Here is a 24,819-nt window from a genome sequence, read left to right as displayed (position 1 = left end):
GTTGTTTTTCTGGTGCCCACAAAAATTAGAAAACTAATAATTTGAACCTTTTCAGATGAAGTTTATCAAAAAATAAAATTTGATCAACGTATTTACTATAAAGATCAGTTCTTATCTTGGCCTTACATTGTGTTAAATAATTCTTAATATTACTAAAATGATCTAACCAAAATCTACAACATCGTTATAATTAAGTTTAAAATTGCAATGCCCGAAAATATTTGAGACTAAATACATTTTGAATATAACTCCTGGCAATATGACACATAGATAACACAGAACACGTCAGCTATCGCATATGAAAGCTACTGGGGGACTACGCATGTCACTGGCCATAGAGATTTGGAGTATAATAGTTTTGAATCAATGAAAAATGAACAGGTGTTTTTCTTTAAAGAATGCTGTTATTGTTGCATAATCAAAATCGAAACATTATACCTATTCAATAACAAAACTAACAAAATGGATGTAACAATGAAACCTCTGATCACAATTCGCACTTTTGCACATTTGCTGTCTTTAAACTACAACTGTATGGAAGATATTAAAAAAAGGTTTTAAAATGTTCGGGCGTTTGGTTTCATTCTCTAGGCCATAAAACATTATAAGAAGATGACTAAAATACGACAATCTATGCAATAGCAAATTAACACATAATATATTTGAAACAAGTATGAAAATATTAAGAAATTATATGATTGCCACAACTTTCCACCTCAGTCGTTATGACGTAGGTGTAAGCAGCAAACGGTATTCAACAGTGAGTAATATTAAACAAGGGCATTGAAGTATCAATCCATGACACAAAATCAGTACATGCAGAGCAAAAAACAAACAAAAAACACGAAAGAACGCCTATATTCGTGTTCTTCTAGTTTAGTTCAGTTTAAACATATTTTATTGTTCCAAAGGGACAAATGGATTAGACCCAAGTTTTTCAACCTAGTAACTACTTCTCATAGACACGGTGACTAATTGTCATCTATAACAGACACCGACATGAGCAAAAATAAACAATTCAAACTGGGAAACACGCGGTCTGATCTTTTTCACACAATTTATTGTAAACAATGTGATAGATAGCAACCAAACGACAAACACTGAAATAAATGTAAGATCGTCATGTTAGTATGAATGAAACCAACTAAGATAAATTAAAGTATCTTCAAAGTATTAAAGGGTTTACATTGTTTGTAAAAACATTTTCGCTATCAGCATATTTTGAGGCAATAAGTATAAAAATCACAGAAATGAAAAATAAAATAACAAAAATACCGAGCTTTAAGACATATTCATTACGACACACTTTATTATGATGAAATACGACTTTCTTCAAATATGAAATAGAGTGATAGATGTTTGCAACTTGAAAAGTCTTGACGTTATAAAATAATAAAATATTTTGCTGTTATTTCCGATAAATCGTGTTGTCTTAAAAGACACTGTATTTCAAGATGTCAAACATAAGTTTTAATGGATATTGTCCAATAGATGATATTCTAGTTTTTCGAAATAAGGAAGACAACACTTTATCATATTTATAATTTGCTAACGTTCGACGTGCTTTCCTTGATTTACCTCCATCAGAATTGCCTAAAGCTGGATACTTGAAAAGCAAGGATATATGAGAAACGGAACAGTTGAAATGCTAGACATATAGTATGACTTTGTATATAACACCTAAACATAACAATATTTATCAGGCATATTTTAAGTACATTTAAAAAAACATATTCTTAGATGTTAATCACAATGAATTAATTGCCTTCAACATGTTATATAAACATAGATTTCTAAACCAGTACGCTCAGTCTAAATTTAAAGGTAGAATAAACTAAATACCTTTTTTTTTAAAAGAGGATGAAAATAGAAATAGTAAACAATATAGAAACAGGACAAAAAGCACGAGAAATGTTGAGACAAATGATAAGGCATACTCAAAACACACTGTATGTAATAATCTGAAGTACACGATTTACTGATCCTTGTTTATTGAAATAGATATAAGAAGATGTGGTATGAGTACTTATGAGACAACTCTCTTATCCAAGTCACAATTTGCAAAAGTAAACCATTATAGGTCAAAATACGGTCTTCAACACGGAGCCTTGGCTCACACCGAACAGCAAGCTATAAAGGGCCCCAAAAATGACATGTGTGAAACCATTCAAACCTGGAAAAAAAACGGTCTAATCTAAATAAAAAACGAGAAAAGAAACATTTATGAACCACATCAACAAACGACAACTACTGAACTTCAGATCCCTGACTTAGGACAGGTGCAAACAAATGCAGCGGGTTTAAACGTTTTAATAGGTACCAACCTTAGCCCTTATCTGAAACAATAGTGTAACATCACAATATAAAAAGACACACTATAAAATATCAATTGACATGGCTTAAATCAATCTAAAGACATATTAATACAAGTGAACATATACTGAACGAATGAATGTGATCTATGACATAATGTAAATATAAAATCATTAGACTAAGGGGTTATATTTTAAACAATTTCAGAAAAAGAAAATTGAACAAAATGCCGCCAAATAGAATAAGCATGGACTAAGCAGTATTCATTAAGGACATATCTAATATAAAGACCAACAATATTTATTTACTTAGTTTTTGATTTATATCGATCAGTTCCCTTAAAGGTTCTGGATCGAACCATTCACTGCAAATTGAAGTTGCACTGCACTTTTCTTTGGTTCGTGTAATATAATTTAACCACAGTGCTTTGGTTTGAATCTTTAGTGTCGTGTCGTGTTTAATCATGTTTTGGTTTGTTTCTTTCTCTGTTGTCTTTGTCATTCTGTAGTCTACTTTATTCGACTCTTGGCTTAAGATATATATGAATACGATATAGTACGGGGTCAGCTTGAAACAGTCTAATAATAAGGCAGGGGAACCTCGTTTACAGTTGATAATATAATCAACTTTATGTTTTACTGATAATTAGTGTGTTTAGTCATTCAAACACTTACTTGGTATTTTCTTTACAACCTTTCACTCACACCACATCTTCTTAAATATATATAAGAGTTAAAATCAACTCGAAAGGTGACGTCTTTCATTACTTAATTCGACGGTTCATTTAGTGTGATGAATTCGATCTTATACATATATTAACTACATCGCATGCGATTCTTTAATTCACAATCGCCAGTAGTACGAGTGGGAAAACAGTTAAATCCTGTAAAAATCACCTATGCCCAAAACAATTTCTGAACATGTTAATATAAAAACTTTAAAAATTGAGTAATGCTTTGATCATGTTTATATACAATATGTTTGACAAAGAATTTGGTTGAAACGGTATGAGCAGTATGCCCTTGATGAGCAGACGTAAACGATAAATGAATTTTGAGAGAGTACACTGTTTTTTTAAGTACAGGTATAACATTGACAAAACTTTGAGTAGTACTCGTTACCGGTTTATAAATACATCCTTGGTCGCATCTCAATTACTCAAAGTATATATCACTTTTATGTCATTATGCACAAAACATAACTTTTGACCTATCTTGCAATAAAGCTCACCAACAAAAAATATAAAAGAAAATGGCAAAATGCAAGTTTATTGTGTATATATGGGCTTTCACTTAAATATTCTTCATATATATTCCTTCATGCATGTTGTAAAGATTTACTTTGCAAATTATCGAACATTATCACTTGTTTCAAGTGTGTTTCAACACTCTTTTATATTTCGTAGTGTTGCTTTCTGCTTTTATCTTTATTTCGTAATGAGCTGTTTTATAAATTTTGTTTAACTATTTATTTATACATTTTATTTTACTATACTTGCCGATGTCAAAACAATTCTACACAATCCCACTACTCAATGCAAACACATTTTGGTAATTTCCATGAACTTTCAAGGACACAAACGTCCCTTTGACTATAAGTTCATGTATTAAGACCAGTTACATAAGTAGTCTTTATCCATAAACGTGACAAAATGAAGGTAAGATGGTACCAGCTATAAACAGAAAAGCTTATAGTTTTAACTTGATAGTATCACAAATACAGGTATCTATAGTATAAGTTGAGTCGACAGAAAGACTGAACAATGGTGTATTTCAATATGTATTCTTTATTCTGTATTTTATCTTTAATTGGAAGTTCTTATTCACAAGTTATTTCTAAAGGAAAATGTCCAGACGTTTAAGTGGTATCCGACTTTAAGCTTTCATCGGTAAGTTGAAAAAGGCATCGTATATTATTTAAAAGTATTTTGTAAATGCTCATTGTTATCTGTTATATTCTTATTTTAAAGTGAAAACGTTTGTATATACTGATTGAACAATGGTGTATTGGATGTTGTTTTTATCTCTTTCCCGTTTATAAGTGCGAGGTAAAACAGTCAATGATTTGGATCTAAAACAAATGTTTAACTCTGAAGCAATTTAATGAGCCCCCCCCCCCCTTTAATGTGATTGTTCAAAGTCCTGAGGCTCTTCGGTATATTCCTATGTTTCTATCTTAATATTTCTGGTATTTTTAGGAGATTTTGATGATTGATTTGTATTGAAAAAGCCGCTCACGCTGTCGACATACCAGATGTTGCTCCTGTTGGAGTGCTTGTTCTTTCCTCAGTGCTTTTTTTATAACTTGAGTTGTTACTTCTTAATTGAATAATAAGATTTAAACATTAATAAGCTACTGGTGTCATTACTTAATAATATTCTTCTATTTATTATTATTTAAAAACCTCTTCGTTAATATAATTATATGATGTACGTTCTTATGTGAGAGATCGTTGATTTGTACACAGGTTGGGTGAAACCGAGGACTTTACAACTAATATGTTCTGCTTCTTTGTAAAACATTTGTCATTCATTGTTAACAGCAACAAATGGTCAATTCTAAGATCCATTTATATGTTGGAGTAGATATGTAGGATGAGAATCTGGGAATATTTTATTTTTCGTTGTAGTTGTTTCAACCCTGATTTCTTTCTTTTTAAAGAGAAAGACTTTGATACAGTTATTCATCACTGCTAAGTTTGTATCCCTCATCTTCATTCTTATGTTTTAAGCTTTACGTCACACAGATTATTCTTATTCTGTCACACATGAATGATGTGTTGAAGACCCATTAGTGGCCGTCGGCTGTTTTCTGCTGTTTGGTCGGGTTGTTGTCTCTTTGACACATTCCCCATTTCCATTCTCAATTTTATTGAAACGCATTGATGAAGTCTATTATTTCAAGCACGTTACTGCTTTAACGAATAGTCTCCCTTAATCCAGACATACCCTTTCAAACTGACTTTGGGGTACAAATATCATGTTAAACAGGGTTTTTTCTTATCTATGTATGATATATGTGTATATTATTATAGTATCTTGGAGACTGGTACGAGATATTCAAGTTTAAAGCTGATTTTGAAAATGGTCAAAGATGTATCCATGCTAATTACCAAAAAGAAGGCAAATGGTCATATACAAGTATATAATAGAGGGCAAACAGGGTAAGTCCAACCTTATATTATAAAAACGTCATAACAAAATTACTTTAAAATAAACTATTTTTGACGTTTTTACCTATCATGTCTGTTTTGTCTGACTAGGAACAGTCATTTTCCGAAGACAATTGGGCGTTGTACTTGTATGGATACCTAGCTAAACATCCAATCTGTATTACAGTTATATATAGTTCTGTTATATCGACAAAACTGTGTGCGCAACCCGAACAGACACAATTGGTTAAGTTGACAATTATTTGCATCTAGCACCCTAAATTGTGTAAACATACATTATACCGTTAAAGGACATTATTCGTAAATATAAATCAAGATGCAGACATACAAGTACCCGGCCATTTCCACGCTGTGCTTTTGTTAGATATATTTCTACATGTTTAACCCTCCCACATTCTGTATGTACGTGCCTGTCTTAAGTCAGGAGCCTGTAAGTCAAAGAATGTCATTTGTTGCTGTGTTACATATTTGTTTTTCGTTCATTTTTGGTATTGCAATTATGCCGTTAGTTTTCTCGTTTGAATTGTTTTACATTTGTCATTTCGGGGCAATTGTGTCTGACTATGTGGTATGGACTTTGCTCATTTGTGAGGGTCGTATGGTGACCTATAGTTGTTAAGTTTTGTGTCATTTGGTCCCTTGTGAAGAGTTGTCTCAGTGGCAATCATATCACATCTTCTTTTTTATATCTAATACGTTCAGGTATTTCACATCTTTTATGGTAATATTTTTTGCAAAGCACACAAATGTCGGCATTCACCTCAAAAGATAACCAAACCTTTAAACAGGCTTATTCAGAAGAGATATAGTTACGATACCGTTGTCAGGTCACTAAAGATGGCATATTTTGGTATTAATATTGATTCACTCATAGGGTCTTTTTATTGGAAATAAACACATTTATTCTAAAACCAGTTGGGGCCTCGGTGGCCGAGTGGTCTAAGTAGTTACTGCTGTAGTCACTAGCCAGTCAACACTGAGGTTGTGAGTTCTAACCCCGCTCGTGCGGGTGCACTCGACTCCAATCTTAATTGGCTAGGATTGTCAGTTTTCCTATCGAAGGTCGGTTGTTTTCTCCGGGCACTCCGGCTTCCTCCACCAAAAAAAAACAGTTAATCCTCGAAAAAGAGAAAATATTCATGTAGCAATTTTGCTAACATATGCCATAAACAAACCATAAACTTAAATTTGGTCATTGATGCAGGTTCTATGCATTTGAATTTTGCGTTCTTGGAAATAGCGAAAGTTACACATATCAGAAACGGAATTTAAGTTTACTTTGAATTAATTTTTTTACAACAATTAATCACCCAAAATCATTAAAAATCTCTACAAATAATCTTAGGTATGTTCGGCAAATTTAATGTCAATATTTAAGTCAATAGAATATGTAACCACCTCTCCTCCGATACAGTTCCATAACACGGCGTCTCATACTCTGTACAAGCCTTCTGAACTTTAGTTGAGCAAATTTATTCCATTCATCAACAATTGCTCCTCTTAAATCGCCAAGATTTTGCAAAGGTGGATCTCTGCGATTGAGATTTCTGCCAATGGCTTCCCAGACATGTTCGATAAGGTTCAGGTCTGAAGACATGGAAGGCCAAAAGATAGTGTCAATGGCTTCTTGATCTTTGTAATCGGTTACAATCCTTGCCCTGTGTGGTCTAGTGTTGTTGTCCATGTACGAGGGTCTTGACGCAAGTTGGGGATTCTCAAAATGAGGGACTACAATGTTTCTAAGCACCAAAACCCTGTATGTCTGTCTGTTCATGTTACCCTGCAAAATATGCATACCCAGCTTACAACAGTATGAGAAGAAACCTCTTAGATTGCTGTCGTTGGGCAATTGTTGTTTTGAGGATAAGCAGTTTTATTTCCCCACCAAACTCGTATTCTGCCGTCTATTGGTCGTGACAGAAACCAACTCTCATCTGACCACTGCATATTTTGCCAGGTTCTCATGTTCCATCGTCCATGGTCATTTGCCCTTTGAAACCTGATTATACGGTGCCTGGCTGTTAGGGCACGTCTTTTGACAACACGACGTGCTCTTAGGTAGCCTCTATGAAGTCGACAGACCAATGTTCGAACACTAACACGACCACCTGGAGGCCAGTGGTGTCTAAGCTATGGGGTAGGGGTAAATGGTTTGGCTTTAGCATGACCAATAAGTAGTCTGTCATCACGATGGGTAGTTAAACCCGGACCTTGGTCTATCATTTACAGTTCCTGTGTCAATATGACGTTGTAAAAATCTGATAATGACGGTGCGATTAACATTGAAATGGTTGCCAATGCTCCTAGTGCTCTTACCGGCATTTGACATGTCAATTGCTTGTCAACGTTCAGTCACAGATAACTTACCGCTTGCCATATTTCACAGTGACTTGGTGAAGGTCAAATTTCACCTGTACGCGGGACAGTAGGAAAATGATTTTAAGGCATCAAAACAGTGTATTTGTAGAGTGCAGATGACCTTTAATAAATGGTTGTTTGGCGGGTATATCGGAGTTTAATTTTTTTGGTCGTAATGAATTTTCTTAGTGTATGCTATAGGCAATTCATTACACCAAACATAAACATGATAAATATTTTTTTCGCAATAGTTAAAAAAATATTGACAGTTATATTTAGGTGGTGCTTAACTTTTGGCGGACTGTATAGTACACAATTTTTTATAGGGGCCAGCTAAAGCCCATCTCCGGGTGCGGGTTTTTTCACTGTGTTGAAACCCATTGGTGGCCATCGGCTGTTTTCTGCTCTTTGGTCGTGTTGTTGTTTCTTCGACAAGTTCCCCTTTTCATTATCAATTTTATTATATATACACAACACAACTTAATTAGATTATCTAATATAACAGACAATTATATCTAGAATGGTATAGTAGAACATAATGACCTATACAAAAAGGTGGATGAACATATACATAGCTACCCAAAGAGTTACACGAACAAAGGGACATTATAAAAGTAAGACAAAATAAGGAAAACTCCAAAAATAAATGAAAAAAAAAACAATTGATTGTTGGTGTTTAGGGCAACTGTCAGCAATTTTCGTTATATCGTAGGTTTCAACTTTTATTAGTACATGAAGCCGCATTTTCCGGAGAGAACCTCTGAATTTTGAGCAGTAGCACTGACCATCTTAGTCAATTGGGATTGGAATTGAATGCACCTGCCACGTTTTGGGTCACACATCGTAATTGATTGCAGTAATTCTTTCTTTTCGTTTACACGACATAATTCAAGTAATTCTTCAGCTATATAAATATTGGAATATCCTGTATTAAACAATAAACAACAAGGTTCAATCGAACTGTTTTATTAGAGATTTTAGAAAAAATTAAAGAAAGTCAATTTGATGACAGAAAAAAAAGCCTTCTAAAAAAGTCTTGCATAACAAAATTGCATGCATGCAAGTTTTTTCACTTCTTAAAACACAAAAAAAAAGCTTAATTAAATGACACGGAATATTTGAATTTAAAAAAAAAAAAAATCGGACAGAAAAAACACGTTTACCGAAAAAACAAAAACCCAATAAACGGTACCACCGTATCATCATTAACAGCGATCATTGGTGTTTTCTTTTCTCTTCTCTCCTCAGAGATGGAAAAATAACAACTGCGATTTGTGACGGATACAACCCAGACCCAAAAGAACCAGCAAAGCTTGCCATTAAGTTTTCTCCAGGTACTTATTAAGCTATTTTTCATTTTGATTTGGCTTTTTATTAAGATATATAAGACAGAAGGAAATAAAGTTACAATGTGCATTGTTCGCAATAATTTTTTTGAATTTTCATGAATGCAAAATATCACACCGTTCTTTGTAATCCAACAGATGTTTGGGTAATTATTAAGATAATGTGTAACAGATAGAAAAACGTCATTTTGTCCGTTGCTAATCCATCAATAACATCAATTTTAGTGGACGTTATTCGCACGTTTAGGGGCACTTTCATTTATGTCCTACGAGCGTTCAAAAACATGATGCCATATTACACGAGATATTCGGCAAATCAAATTGTAATGATTGTCAATCAGCTTTGCAGTCACTATATATTCACTTATACCGCACTCTTATTTTTATTCATATCAATTTTTAAATCAACTATACATTATAAGTAGCATGAAAGTTGTTTTGCAGATTGGATTTGATAAACTGTTGTTAGTATTTTCTTTTGGTCATTGTCATTAATTTAAATGTTAAGTCAAAATAAGCTTTTCTTTGTTTTCTATTAGTTTTTTCCGCTTTGTTTAACAGTAGCCTATATAAACACTCATATGAGAAAAAAAAAATGGTGAAATTAGATTGTGCCCTCGATTCCTGTCCTCTAAACATTTTCTTACATTGTTGTTTTCTATAATTACAGTTGCTCCATATGGTAAATACTGGGTACTGGATACCGACTACACATCATACTCCTTGGTTTAATCCTGCACCGATTTATTTTCACTAACGCATGTCGAGTTCGCCTGGGTACTTTCTAGACAAAGAACGCTTGATGCAGCAACATCATCTAGACTTTTTAATGTTATGAAATCTTAGAATATTGAAACTAGCAACTTCATGCCTGAAAACCAAACAGATTGTAAAAACTAATTAACAATAATCCATCATATTTTTAAATTGTCAGGTTATAGTACAATTATTCATTTTTGTCCATGATTGGTTGAGAGTTGCTATCAAGGTTTATAGAAAAACATATTTTGTTAATGATATTTTACACATCTAAATCATCATGAAATACTAAATGGATCATATTGAAAAACATGTAATGATCAAATATAAAATAAATGTAAACAAAATTATAAGAACTGGTGTTTTTTCTATATTTTCTACCCATTCACTGACATTATAAAGAACGAGTTAGTTGACCTTTATGATATATCTGTTTTACTGATGACAAAATGTATGTTACAATTATCATATACCAAAATTCCCCCCTTTTTTCTTCGAAGATGACCAGCCGAATTATACTTATTACCGGGTTTGTACATATATGAGCAACACTGCGGATACGACATGTGGAACAAGATCTGTTTAACCTTCTAGAACACCTAAAATGATTCGGATTTTGGTGTGTTTTTATGGTTCTTTTTGCTCCGTTTTCTTTCATATCTTTCCATGTTGTGTATTGTAGACTATTGTTTGCCGTTTTATCGTTGTTTTATTTTTCTTCTTGACATTGCTTGCCTTGTAAACGTTCAAAATTCAAAAAAATACTTTTAATTTTAACTTCCCATTATGATGATAATGCTAATGCCACATTAGGAAATAAATGTAAAAAAAAACCGTGTCAGTTACGAAGCACTGGGATTTTAAATTACAACTTCTAGTAAACAAACATAGAACACAATCGATTCGAAACGTCGAAAATTATTTATTGGGAAACATCGTTAAGAGCACGAAAGAGAAAAAAAAAAGTGGAAGACCGAAACTGATTGAATGACTGAAGCGCTATTATGACCTAAAGAGTCCTTTTGATACCAATCTTTCTTTGTATGGAACAATTAATAAAATAAAACAATGCAAAATTTGGTTCATCTGAAGCATTTGGAAGAAATTTGAAGAAACACATTTCATTAATAAAGAACGGGTAAATAAGTTATCTAGTCGTTGTAGATTCTTTGTCGTTTCAGTAGTATATTCCATATTCGTGCCCTGCACAATAGAATCATTTCCAGTTAAATTTTCTACTTCTACGACAACGCCAACCGTTTTTAACTTGTTTGTGAAAGTCGCAAGCTCTCTTCCAGTCTTCTTTTTCAACTTTTTTGTAAATGGTAATTTGAATGTGGTCATAATGGTTACTTTTGCCTGGATAACCCAATCGTATTTTTGGTTGTCTTGCGGAAGTCATTGGCAATTATATCATATCTCCGTGACTGTTCTTTGATGTCATTCATTGAGAGACGTTGGCATTTTATGTTCAGCTAAACAGAGTTTTATGAAAATAAGAAGCTCCATTCCTGATTGTAACACAAGCGTCCCGGGTAAAGTTATAATATGTTCATCAGAACAAATCAAAGTCAACATCGAATTGTTAAGTTTCGTAATTACTTATATTGGAATGAAAGTGGCAGTCTCGCATATAATCTGAGCAGTCTCATTTATATTTTTAGGAGTAAGGAAAGACATATGTCTGAGATTCATATCATTGTATTGATATTCATAGTGACTTAATGTGTCACCAGATGAAAATCAGGTTGATAGTGTGTATGTGCTTTCCACACAAAAACCGCTTGCATCGATTTATAATGAGGAATGACCGAAATCGACAATACTTGATTAAGACAGTGTTAATTTAAGTTACCCTATCGACCATTTTGGGGTTCATGCAGTTCCCGCAAGTACATTTTGTTAACTTGGTTAGGATTTTCTTTGAGATAAACGACTGTTAATTAAATTTATATAACATTTGTGAAAAGAGTATTGGTAATTATACCGTTAGATCGATTTGTATTTGGTGATTTGTTAAATGGGACTGATTTCCTTTTTGGTTGGTTTGGATATAAACTGACAATTTCCAATTGCAAACAACAACGTCGACAAAACTAGCAAATCAACAACACAATGCACAGAAAACTGTTCAGTGTGCAGCACAAACACCATGACCAAAGGGCGCTGATCTAAGGTGCTTTACAACGGACAGTTTTCAATACAGATGTAGCGTTTGTATTATTACTAGACAGGAAATCACAACAAGAATTATTTCTAGAGATCCTTACAATATGGCTTATAAATGTGATTAAAGAAAAATCCATACAATGATGAGTAAAATAAATAAATTAGTCCCTAATCCAATGAAAAACAATTTAAGGCTCAAACACATCAAACGAAGGGATAACAACTGTCATATTCCTGACTTAGTACTAACCAAGCTAAACAGGGAAACACTAAAGCGTGTACATATGCATACTTATGTTCATTGCATTTTTTTGGGGTATTATTTGCTTAACATGTGTTTATCATATTTAGGGCCTGGCGTAAATATGTAAAGGTAAGCGAGCGCTCAATGTGAATACCACAAGTCAGAGATTAAAGGGCGTATAGCTTTGATGTCACACGTTTACGTTTCACGCACACTTCGTAGCAAACGCTCATTTTTTTTTTGGCCTAAACTTTCTTATGCTTATTATAAATTCTTCGTGTTAGAATTAACGCTTGACCATATTACCAAAACTATCCGAGTCTGTAAGAACCTAGACGTGGTTACATCAATTCAAATTCTGTATTACTGATCTGCTAATATGCAGTTGGTATGCACGCATCTGTGTGTATATTATCAGTAATTCATAAGTTACGGTGTCTCCTAATTATATAATTTAATGAAGGTTCATCAAACTAAAATCTTTGATATTTAAACTAACTGTTGTTGAATGATTCCATTCATCTAATTATGAACGTATTAATGCATTGTAGATTGATATGATTAACACGAGGCATATAATCAACAAATCTTTAATTTACAAGCGTCAGTGCGTTAATAAAACGCGACGTTTAGTAAGTTTCAAAATGGCGAAAATTAGACGAGGTCGTTTAACTATTTCAGCAAATATTGTTCTGACAGCATCCGAAGTTACCAGGGTAAGTAAATAAATGTATTGGTCAAGAGGAAAATGAGTATCACTAAAAAAACAGTTGATGTCAAAATGTGCATTCAATGTTTTAATGTGATCATACAGATGTCGAAGTGCATCCTACATGTTTCTGTACGAAACTGTTTATACATTGTCCTTAGGTGAAATTTGTTTTTTATTGACAACGTTGAATAGAAATATTTATTTCTATCACTGTTTGCACTAAACAAACTGTTGTACTGTTTAAAAAGAAAGTGATTTTTTTTTATTCACGTTGAAATGGCTTCCATTCCCAATTTTATTTTATAATTTAAAGACCATAAAACAAAGATTTTAAAGATTACAGGTCACCGGAGGACCTTAAACAATGAGTAAAACCTTTACCGTATGAAAAGCCTGATAATGCCCTTTCATCCTTTTCATCAATATCTCTTCCCAAGAAAAATGTGTTTTTTCTCCTATACATGATGCAGTTAATATCCCATTTATTTTTGTGGATCGGAACAACTATAATAAAGATACACCAGAAAAGGCGCATGTTATGCAGGGAATGAGACTCTAATTATATTTATATCGATGATAGATTTGATCTGCGCAAAAAATCACCATTGCACAATGAGGAATTGCCATCAGAAAAGTAGATCGCCAACAATTCGATTATCACTAGGTATAGGTACATAGGAAGTAGATCGAACAGAAAGTATGTTTTATACCATACTTTATTTAAATCATTTGAATAACTGTATATATACTTCATATGCATTTAATATTTTAGAGTTATGCCTAGGAATACGCTTACGGCCAATTTGCTCTTATTTCCGCTAAAAGATATATTCATTTGAAATAACAATTACTTATCTTGGTTTTGCTTCATTTACAGTAAGTGTTTTCGTTTTAGACTATTGGTTTGCCATGGTAAAAACTGCTAAAATGGTCATACAGTGTCATTCTTGGACACGTGTCACTACAGAATTATTGATAAAAACAGATTGCATATTTATTTATACAATATGGCATACGTTCTTTGCATTTTAACCTATTTAAACGCACACTATATGCATATGCAGCCATGTCATGATTAACAATTTATTTATTTATGCCTTTTTCAGACTCTGTCTCTTGGTTTTATATTGATGGCAATCTACATTAAATTTGGCGACGACATCTTGGATACTGATGTCATTAAAATTGTGGATATGCAAGACGTAGCCGGCATGCCCCTTGGAACAACAGTGAAATCAATTATATTATCTCTGATTGGAGTTTTTGTGTTAGAACTTCTTACTGGGATATTTGGTATATGGGGAGTTATCGGACGGAGAAAGCCCATGCTACTGATAGTAAGTAATCCCCTATTCATCGTATGCATAAAATATTGACACCTCTAAATGATTAGTTTTTTTTTTCAATTTAAAGATGAGTATCAATAATGAGTGTATTTGCTTAAAAAAGAGAGGAAAAAACAATAGTCATAAACATGTAATAAAACACACTTATAGAAAACAGCTTATAGTGGAATCTTCGGTAACCGACTTGTACAACTTATGCATTCAATTGAAAACGAATTGACAAATGAGACGTTCTTAGATATACAGAAATATATAACTTTCTTAGTACAGAAGCAGAACATATATTATACCGAATAGGAACATGAACTCAAGTGTCTATTTTGTTTTAAATACTGGTAACCGAATACCTGATTAAAACCAGATAGAACATAGGAGTATACTAAGGAATACAAAACAAAATGTAAGTGATAAAACTATTCGTGTTTTCACAAACTTTAACAAAACAATTCACCTGTTTTTATGAATACACGAAAAAGAATAATATAAAGGTCCTCTTGACATCTTATAATACTTTCATTATACAAAACGAATTCCAAAAGATTTCAAAGTTGTTTAAACTGTTGAGAATAACATGCATTTAATCAAACTGTTAACAACAAAAATATCAATTATCATATCGTATATTGTAGACCGTATTGATGAGTTCATTGATGATCATAGTATACAGTATATATTTAGTCATTCTTTCAATTTTATACAAAGAGGTAAGTAACTTCACTATAAATAATCAGAATTTCACAAGTACCAATCCAAAAAGATTTGCAATAAAAAAATCAAAAAACGATTCAGTTACGACTACCTGTTTTGTTTCTAAATTCTTACCTGTAAACACCGAAATTATATTAAGGATTGTGTTACGTGAAATGTTTAAAATTCAAACCAATATCCAGGATTTATCAAAATATAATCATCATTCCATCATGTTGATTTTGAGTTGGTAATCCTGAGAAGTCATTAGTCTGTTTTTCGTACCTTTCAAAATTCAACGAAACACGAAGTTCATGGATGATTTATCTTTATTATTCGCGATATACCTAATTTCTTAAGTTTCCTTACACACCACGTAATATTCCTGGGTTAGTCAAAAACTCCAGGAGGCATCTTTCAAAATAATTAATTAAATAAATAAAACATGGCTTACATAAGTTACTGTAAAACAACCTTTGGTAAAAAGTGAAATAACAAAAATACCGATCTCCAAGGACAATTCAAAACAGAAAGTCCCTTAACAAATGGCAAAATCGAAAGCTCAAACACATCAAACGAATGGAAAATGGCGACCTAAATAAACTGTGGATATACAAAAAAACCTAATCCGTAGAGTAAAAGAAATATGAATCAATCCCTTTGTGTAATAGTAAGTCAAAAAAATGCCTTCTCTACCTTATAAACTTGCATTCATCAATAACTTACAGACAAATAAAAATAATAGTCAGACTGTGATGTTTAAAAGAGGAGTCAAAATGAGTTTAAATTTGAAGTAAATCAAGTTATTTCACACATTAAATCTTTAAACTTAAAGTTGAATCTGATTTCAATTTGCATTAAATGAAAGTTTATCGTTGTATTAAATTTGTAACTCGAGGTTAAATCAGATTTAAAACCACGGTAAACAGCTTACTGTTTGGAATATCATTGACTTTAATTTGTAGTAAATCATGTTTTACAGGTTTTCTCTACATTAAATTTGATGTTGTATGTATAATAAACTTTGTTAAATTTGAAAAATACTGGACAGTAAATCAGGTGTCGATTCATGAACTTACTGCATCCAGTTAACTATTTGTAAACTTCTATTAAACATTGCGTTTTCTTGACCTATTAACTACCAGAAAAAAAGAAAACTCGGAATTTACGACTGATTTTCAAGTAGTTTATTGATTCCTTAACATAATACTTGCATGCAGTGTTGAACACACTGATACAAAAATCTTATTCCAGGAGGGTCAAAACCACTCGGGTTAAAGAAAACATTATCTTAAACAACATGAACAACATTATCTCAAACAAACATAATCAACATGTTTGATTTATTTTAATTATAACATATCAACAGCTAAGCGACTCTCAATGGGAAACCAAATGTCCTCTTCCTTTTGACTATTCGTTCATTTATAAAATTGAGAATGGAAATATGAAATGTGTCTAAGAGACAACAGCCCGACCAAAGAACAGAAAACAAAATATTTCTTTTTCAACTAGCACTTCAGAGGAAAAATTATAAGAGGCTAACACAAACCATTATCGTCACTTTCCAATATATCGATGATGTATTTTCATTCGATAACTACACAAACATCTTTACATTGAAGTTGAATGATATTCGGCAGGAGGACTACACTTAAGGACACCATTGATTGTTTTTTTATTTTCCCTATGTAAATTTTATATATCTGGGTAACAACGTATCAGTAGCGTATGATTATGAAGTATGTATTTTACTGTTGATACGAAGTTCTGTGACTTGTCATTTTAAATCGATGTTGGACATAATCGATTGGAACAATGATAGGTTTTTTCAATCAATCAATGTTCAATATTATCCATTTCTGTATATGCATTAGTTTTTAGACATATAACTTGTAATATATTAAGGTCTGCTTAGTGTATTTTCCAAACTGTTATTTACTTGTAAAATTAAACAATGTACTGAGTTGTTTCAGAAAATACCTCAAAGTATTGGATTAACTACTATAGCAAAATATCTCAAAATTACATATTAAATAAAAAATAAGGAGACATATTAAATAAATACATAACTAGGTTAGGTTTAGAATTTTCAGAAAGTATAAAGATCGAATATGTTGTTTATTCTGATCTCGTTTCCGCTCAACAAGTAAGTTATCGAAACAAGATTTCCGAATGGTAAAGGCAAAGTCTTCCTTCAAAAGATTTACGAAGGTCATCATGATTTATCTGATCCTGGTAAAATATCTGTGCTATAGATGATGAAGACATGTTCTATTTGTTTTAATCACAATCCCGTCCTCTTTTCATATAGTTATTTGCAAATGAGTAAAATGACGAATGCGTTTAGTGGAGCAGAAAATATTTGTATATCAATGGAATTCCCAAGTTTGCTCTATCTACAGTTTTCATTACGTGTTTTTTTTTTATTTTCAATATGATGTCGTCTATTTTATTTACAAATGATTGCCTCTTACTAATGGTATCCCTGTTTTTGTAAAAAGAAGGTGATCGTCTTCGTCTCCTGTTTATTGTAAAACAAAAAGTTGTCGGTGTACTTCATGGAAACAGCAACCATATGAAAGTGTAATCAAAAGACAATTAGTGTAAGTAAATGGTGCTTAAAGCTTTGCAAATGTCTTATAAGATAGAGTGATAAACAACTGGGTATACAAATCAGGAGACGCTTACTCAATCAACCAAACCGATTTACCCCCGTTTCATGCTTAACTGATTCTCCCCGTCTTTTTCTTAGTTTGCATATTGATAATAGATTCACAGATGTATACTTACTGATGTTGCTTCTATCATTTGTTTGTTTTTATTATTTATATATATAGAAGTCATGCTTCAGAGATACCTTATTCACCTATACCAGAGCTTATGAATACGGTTCAAGTTACATTTCATATTCATACTTCTATGACACATTTCCACATTTTCTGTCAAAGGTACGTTTCTTAAATTGTCATTGCATGAGAGATCAGTCATTTTCTTGAAATAATTCTAGAAAGGTGAATCTCAGGTAATTTTTCATAAATGAGAGATCGAATGTCACTGAATATGTACTCTATGGATACACTTTGCAAGAAAACCTACAATAAGTTCAATAAATTGATTCAACCAAAATATCATAGAAGTCTTCATTTTTAAAACCATTCTCCAATCTTACTAGTTCACAGTGTTATAGCTTCGCGTGCGTACTTTGATGTTATACTAACATAACATCCTTATTGGATTTATGAGTACGAAACAAAAGATAACTCAAAATTGCATCAGCAAAATGAAGCAGAATATAATATAAAACCAAATCAGCTTTCTTAAATTACATGTAAGTGTTAACTCTATGTTTAAATTCACATCTTTGTCCTTCATTGTTTATGTGTTCTATCTTATATTGCACAATAGACTGTCTTCCGATTTATAGACACCAAATGTTTCAAATACTATATACTAATAGGAACATATACAACTCATAATGTAAGATCTAAGATAAGGATACATATTTAAACCTTGATAAAGAGTTACATATTTGATTATAAAAACGTTAAATATTTTGTTGTTCATAGATTATAACCCTACATATGTATATTGTCTGTTATAAAATAACGAATAATGATGTCAATCATCAATAATGCATATTGATGATTGATATCATTTGATGAAAATGCAATCCTTCTAACTTTTTATCACAATGGTTTTTATCAATATAAAAATCTTGAGTATATAAAATATGAAAAAGTGTTCGTGACACAAAATCAGGCGCATTGGCCGTACATGTACATACAACTTTTACTACTCCTTGATTCCTTTTTAATACCTAAGTCTTTCGTTTAGATATCACCAAGTAGAAAGTAAGCAAAAGTATCTCTTCCTATACTGAACTATTACAAATTGTTCGTGTAATAAAAGTACCTTTACATTTTGTTCATACAGCTGGGATGTGAAGAAAGAGGACATTCTGGTATATATTACTGCTATGAAATCTTTAATGAACAGCTGACTAGTTACTTGAAGATATATTTTGGTTTGATTGTTACGTGTATTGTTTGCCAGGTAACACAGACACAAATGTAAAGGGTTTACTGCTTAGAGTGGAGTGCCTTAAATAACTCTATAGAAAAAATATAATCGCAATTAATGTGAACACGTTTATTCATGTTTTAAATCCTTTAAAAACATGAAAACAATATGAAAGAAATATGAAAGTAAAGAAATACATAAAACATCATGTCATTCAAAGTTTGGAACAAGGCATATGAAATCTTATTCAGCTCTCCATTTTGTTATAGATGATGATTTTGATACAATATAAAAATGTTGCAGTTGTTAATGCATTTTTGAGATTTCTGTCACAAAGTTATTACTATTGAAAAAAAAAATCTTTACTTTCGTTTTTTTGTTTTGTTTAGCAAATAATCAATGATTTCCCGCCAACATTCAAGTTTTGGTGTATCTGTAGAAGTTATAATTTGTGTATATTTTACACTTGGCCTTATATGGTCAAAACATCAACATACATACGTTCAGCGGCATCACTATAAATTAAAATGAAGATTGCTTTATTTCTGAAATTTCCACAGTTTATGATTATTTTATTGAAAATTAATTTACATATTAAGTAATTTCAAATTTAACCTATATGTCCGTATTAGTCCTTTTTATGTATATTTTTTTATTGATAATTTATAGAAACAACTTTACAAAAAAATATTATTCGATTCTTTTTTATTATATTATTGTGCACCTTTTTGATTGTAATCAGATGTACATTTTTTATTTAAAATTATTTATTTCTCCAAGATTTTTAACAAACAATCACGAACAACTCGAAAACCGGATATTTGAATTTGCACATATTCTTTAATGCTAAGAAATAAAACTCGTATATCTTAATATTTTTCTTTTATACAAGGCTGTAATGATAATTGCTTCAGAATATACGTACAGAAAACTTGAATTCAAAGAAAAGAAAGCAAGCAATACAGACAATACATACTACTTACTGCTGACATTGAAACATGGAATTTTCAGAAACGTCTTAAATTTTGCTAAGGATAACTGGAGAAGGTAAAATAAAATTTCCAAAATATCACTAACGCATTGGCAGTGTAAATTGAAGTGTATATCTATTCGTTATAAAATCCTAAAATGACTTTTTTGTTTCACTGTGTGAACATAGAAATGCTTTTTTTCTAATCATGCTAATAGAACATAAGTTTACCATGTTTCACATCATTGCCGTTAACATCTAAAAAAAGTAAAAAACTAAAAAAAATGAACTCACAAGAAAAATTTAAAAGGAAATGTCCTTTATTAAATGGCTAAATAAAAAACTCAAAGATTTCAAACGAATGGAAAACAACTGTCATATTCCTGACTTGGTACATGCATTTACTTATGTAAGAAATGGTAAATTAAACCTGGTTTTAAAGCTAGCTAAACCTCTCATTTATATGACGATCGCATAGAATTCCATTATATTGACAACAAGGTATGAGCAAAACAAACAGCTGTAATAAGTAAAAATGTCAACAATTGGGGTACATCAGTCATTATTGTCAACATAATCTTAATCACTTTCAAAACAATAAAATACAAGAATTTATAAATGACTTTAGCACAATAACACAATAGCGGGATGTATAAATACCGAGCCACGTCAAAATAATATTATCAAAAAAGGACTAAACAGTAAGGGCAAATACAAATAAATTGTAACACGTAATCAAGATGATAAAAAACGTCAGTATCTAGAACCTATACTTCCAGACCATCATGTATTAGTGAGGTATCGGTATATTTCTAACCTTAGTTCAACAACTGTCTGCTCAGACACTGGTGGCATTTTATAAAGTCTGAGTAGCAGCTGCAAGCTCTTGATTACCGAATGAGTTGGGAAATGCAAAGTCAGTTCTATGTTTCCCTAATGTAGCAGATATTGACGGGTTTTTTAACTTTTTTTCTTCGTCATATCAAAATAGCTGCCTGTTTTATAGACCTGCCTTAAAGTACAAAAGTTTGTAATGCTCGTATTAGAATCGAAATAATTCGTTGACACTCTGTAAAAAGAAATTCACAAATATAATGCATACCCATAAGAAAATAAGCATAAGACATGACGTGTTTAAATTATTCGTGAAGCAATAATCACCCAAGGCAAACAAAGAATCAAATCTTTAATTTCAAGTTGGGTATCACTTCTTTTCCTTCTTAGAGATCGGTAAAAAAATAATTAGAAACAGTATCTATATCATCATATCACTTTTGTAAAACAATCGCATGACAAACTTAATCTTAAATGATTAAATGAAGTATTCGTCCTATAAAATAAAATCAACTATTGAATTTGAATTTAAATGATACATTTCTAGTGACAGAAAGGATATAAACACAATAACCTTAAATTGCATATAATGTGAGGATGTTCATTTTTACTCTGCAATATAATCCACATTTATGCATAGTACTTGTATATTGAAACATAAACCTTTTATAGGTCGAAGTCTGTTTTCATCTCCGTTATCCTTAAGATCAGTTCACTGGTAAGTTTAGATAACAATATATGGCAATCGTTAGTCTTTTGCGGAATTTTTTGTAAATTGTTGGGTTTTTTTACATGTGGTCTATATTACATAAAAAGAAATGTGGCATGATTGCCAATGAGACAATTAAACATCACAGTAGAAATGACAAATATATCCGCAAATGTATGTCACCGTATTGTCCCCGAAAAGGAAAAACTCATATTGTTTAGTCATTTATGAAGGGCCTCGACATCTTTATTGAGAAACAGCTTTAATACGAAAAGTGTTTTTACTATGATCTGTGATTGACCTTTTTGTATCCCCCCTCTGTTTTGTTCATATCCTTCCTTAAGTTAAACACGTGTACCTGAATGCAGTAATCAATGTGCGTATACTACTTTGTTGCGTGAAGCTTTTTCTCGTTTATTTTAACCACAAAATATGCAGCAAATCACCATGTTTGTCTAAAACGTGCATTTCGCTATTTTTATAACATCATAAGTGACCTTTAGGCATCTAAGTGTCGGGACCATATTAACCTCTTCATCTATAACAAAATAGACATGTATTTGTTATACTTGGATACGTTTCCTAATTTTGAATTTTCTATCAACTATAAACAAAAAATTGTTGGCGTACTTGATAGATTTCTTTGTATGTTTGACTTTTTTGGTCAGTTGTGCTGAATAAATGCAAAAACTAGGAAAACACTTTTTATAGAGGAGGTATGACCACAGTAGTAGCTACAATGGAACCATTCTGTTTTACTTTTCAGATAGTAGGAGGTTCCCTCCTTGGATTAGGACTTACGTTAATTGGAGATGAATTTATCCATGATAGTTCCCTCGAATATATATTTTACCAAATACAATTTTACAATTACTATTTTTATGATATACTGGTGGGGTTGTATGCTTTCTGTGTAGTTATTGGTATATTGACGATGGTAATATCAATCATTGGATTAGTTGGCTCGTGGAGAAAATCATCACTGTTGCTAATCATGGTAGGTTATAAGATAATCAATTCTGCATTACAAAATTTAACACGTTATATCTAGCCAATGATCAAGAAAGTGAGCATGTTTTGTGTATTAATGATCGTGATTGTACGTCCTTCTTCTTGTTTGTTTTCCTTTCTTAAAGCTGTTTACCGTTATTGTGACCTAAATATAGCTAGTTTGTTATATAAATAATAACTACACGGTTAAGTGTAAAAGGACGTATAAGACCATTTGATTCAAAGGAGAAAAAAAACTTTCAACGAATTAAATTGTTCAACACAATAAGTGGAATATAAAGTGTGATATACCATAGATGCAGTGATTTAATTTGACAAAAAAATATTATTAGGAACTTCAAAAATAGATATTTACTGAACATGATAACATTGTATAATCTATTGATTTTTATTGAAGTAAGCTTTTGATGGCCTGTCAAATCTACCAAGCGTCGAAACAATCAGGAATATTTGCAAAAAGTATTTTTCTTTAAACGTCAAAAACTCAACTGGCTATGATTTATTAATCTTTGGGAACATATCATCAATTTTTATAAGGCTTATTAAATGAAAATAGCTGAACGCCATTTTTATAATACAAGTACTGTGTTTTTTCGACAAAAAACAAAATAATATATAACTTTTTGTCCTCCAATATTTTGTCAGTTTTTTCATAATTATTTGAATGTCAAAATAACTGATGTAAACTGCGATTATTTTATCAGTCAGTTGTATTTTATAACATATATCATTTAGATTTATTTTTTACAGAGTTCAGTTCTTTCGACTGTCTTACACGTACTAAGGATCATTGCTATCGTTTTTCTCGTAGTGTTCATTAAAAAGGCATGTATATATATTTACGGCATTTGTTCCTTTCAAAAATACAAAACAATATCTAACAGGATTTACATTCATTGAAGTCTGTTTTGTTTGTATTTTGACAGATAACAACTTGCAAATTTAGTACTAAAGGTAAACTAACAATAGGGATAAACATGTCTCATTTGCTAAAATTGTTTTACATAAATATATGTAACTGAAATATCAAAATCTTCAAATTAAAAAGAAAAACAACAGCTGTTAATTTTTATCTTAAGTTATTTAAACTGAGTTCCACTGAATACATGTCTTTAGTTTAATAAGAGAATTCTTTATCATCTAGAGTAAAAACATAATATAAGTTCAACGAAGATGATAACAAATTTTACAATTAGATAAAATTTCGACAAATGTTAACTTCTATTGGCCAAAAAGTATGACTCATAATAATACTGGAACGTGTCTGCTTTTCAAGGGGCACAGTCATGATTTATGTTTTTGTCCTTTCATCTGATATTTTCTAATTATCACATCACCAAAAAAATGCAAACACATTGTTAAACGAAGTTTATTTTGTAAAGTCTGAGTTAAAAAGTTTTCACTCAGCATTTTCAGTATTAAAAACATTATGGTTCATTGAATATTTGTATGATTTTACATTGAATATCATAAATCTGTGCTATGCATAAGCCAATTGAAATTTAAACTATGAGTTGATATATAAACAAGAGCATTATGAAATCCAACGGTGTTGATCCTTTAATAAGGTTGAAAGCAATACCATTTTAAAACGGATTTTTTTGTCGTTTCATATATGTCAGATGTAGATCATTTCAAATTTGAAGAGCTTGAGAACCATAAAATTGTCTTGTACATGGCTTTTACGTAGACTGAATAATCATGTTTTAAACTCATTTCAATCACCAACATAAAAAAAGAGAAAGGAAAATATATACAATATTAGCAAATTCTAGATAGGTTTTGAAAATATTTTTGCCTGAGTATGTTGAGCAACCATTGAGAGCTCGGCCTTGACATATGGCTCAGACAAATGTCTGTTTTTCAGACCTGTCTTTAACCTTTGGATTATTTGATTATTTTGAACTCACGATATGCCCATTTTATTTACAGATTGATGACAATATGAAAGATCAACTTGTCTTACAGCAGCAAGGTTAATATTACAGCGGTGGCCAAAATGACATAACTCGGAGATGGAATGACATGATCTTGATAGTACGATAGTTTATATAAGGCATTAGTTTATATTGATCGGTGTTTGGTCACAACTGATATAAATTTCGACGGCAATATATTACATATTTATTTAAATGTGTTCTGATTCTCATATACCCTTCTCATTCT

The 24,819-nt window shown here is 31.6% G+C and overlaps 3 protein-coding genes across 4 annotated transcripts in view; all 3 read left to right on the top strand.

Annotated features, from left to right (window-relative positions):
* The first annotated feature begins 4,155 nt into the window (after nucleotides 1–4,155).
* LOC127705318 (apolipoprotein D-like) lies at nucleotides 4,156–10,223 on the top strand. Its single transcript, XM_052209636.1, has 4 exons — nucleotides 4,156–4,201; nucleotides 5,348–5,476; nucleotides 9,092–9,177; nucleotides 9,860–10,223. The coding sequence occupies exons 2-4, from the start codon at nucleotides 5,397–5,399 to the stop codon at nucleotides 9,919–9,921; spliced, it is 228 nt and encodes a 75-aa protein (XP_052065596.1). The 5' UTR covers nucleotides 4,156–4,201; nucleotides 5,348–5,396; the 3' UTR covers nucleotides 9,922–10,223.
* A 2,776-nt stretch (nucleotides 10,224–12,999) lies between these two features.
* LOC127705485 (uncharacterized) lies at nucleotides 13,000–24,633 on the top strand. Its single transcript, XM_052209803.1, has 10 exons — nucleotides 13,000–13,077; nucleotides 14,180–14,410; nucleotides 15,049–15,123; nucleotides 17,947–18,057; nucleotides 19,043–19,162; nucleotides 20,022–20,176; nucleotides 21,606–21,651; nucleotides 22,409–22,639; nucleotides 23,404–23,478; nucleotides 24,586–24,633. Exons 1-10 carry the CDS (start codon nucleotides 13,006–13,008, stop codon nucleotides 24,631–24,633), a joined length of 1,164 nt encoding a protein of 387 aa, XP_052065763.1. The 5' UTR covers nucleotides 13,000–13,005.
* The window catches only part of LOC127705130 (uncharacterized), a 23,448-nt gene continuing 23,108 nt past the window's right edge, over nucleotides 24,480–24,819 (top strand). For both annotated transcript variants that reach the window (XM_052209382.1, XM_052209381.1), the window contains exon 1: nucleotides 24,480–24,690. In XM_052209382.1, the coding sequence (XP_052065342.1) occupies nucleotides 24,679–24,690 (12 nt within the window). In that variant the 5' untranslated portion in view covers nucleotides 24,480–24,678. The remainder of the gene's footprint in view (nucleotides 24,691–24,819) is intronic.

This window comes from Mytilus californianus, unplaced genomic scaffold (assembly GCF_021869535.1).
Source record: "Mytilus californianus isolate M0D057914Y unplaced genomic scaffold, xbMytCali1.0.p SCAF_6, whole genome shotgun sequence".
Lineage (NCBI taxonomy): Eukaryota > Metazoa > Mollusca > Bivalvia > Mytilida > Mytilidae > Mytilus > Mytilus californianus.
Note: the sequence above shows the minus strand (reverse complement) of the source record. Positions and strands in the feature narration are given on the sequence as shown.

What these genes read in the sequence shown, in the direction of transcription:
- LOC127705485 (XM_052209803.1), top strand. Translation starts at nt 13,006, where the DNA reads ATGGCGAAAATTAGACGAGGTCGTTTAACTATTTCAGCAAATATTGTT. An exon ending in CAGCATCCGAAGTTACCAGG is followed by an intron (nt 13,078 to 14,179) that starts GTAAGTAAATAA and finishes TGCCTTTTTCAG; the next exon opens with ACTCTGTCTCTTGGTTTTAT. An exon ending in TCCTTAAGATCAGTTCACTG is followed by an intron (nt 21,652 to 22,408) that starts GTAAGTTTAGAT and finishes TTTACTTTTCAG; the next exon opens with ATAGTAGGAGGTTCCCTCCT.
- LOC127705318 (XM_052209636.1), top strand. Translation starts at nt 5,397, where the DNA reads ATGGTCAAAGATGTATCCATGCTAATTACCAAAAAGAAGGCAAATGGT. An exon ending in TATAATAGAGGGCAAACAGG is followed by an intron (nt 5,477 to 9,091) that starts GTAAGTCCAACC and finishes TTCTCTCCTCAG; the next exon opens with AGATGGAAAAATAACAACTG. An exon ending in TGCCATTAAGTTTTCTCCAG is followed by an intron (nt 9,178 to 9,859) that starts GTACTTATTAAG and finishes CTATAATTACAG; the next exon opens with TTGCTCCATATGGTAAATAC.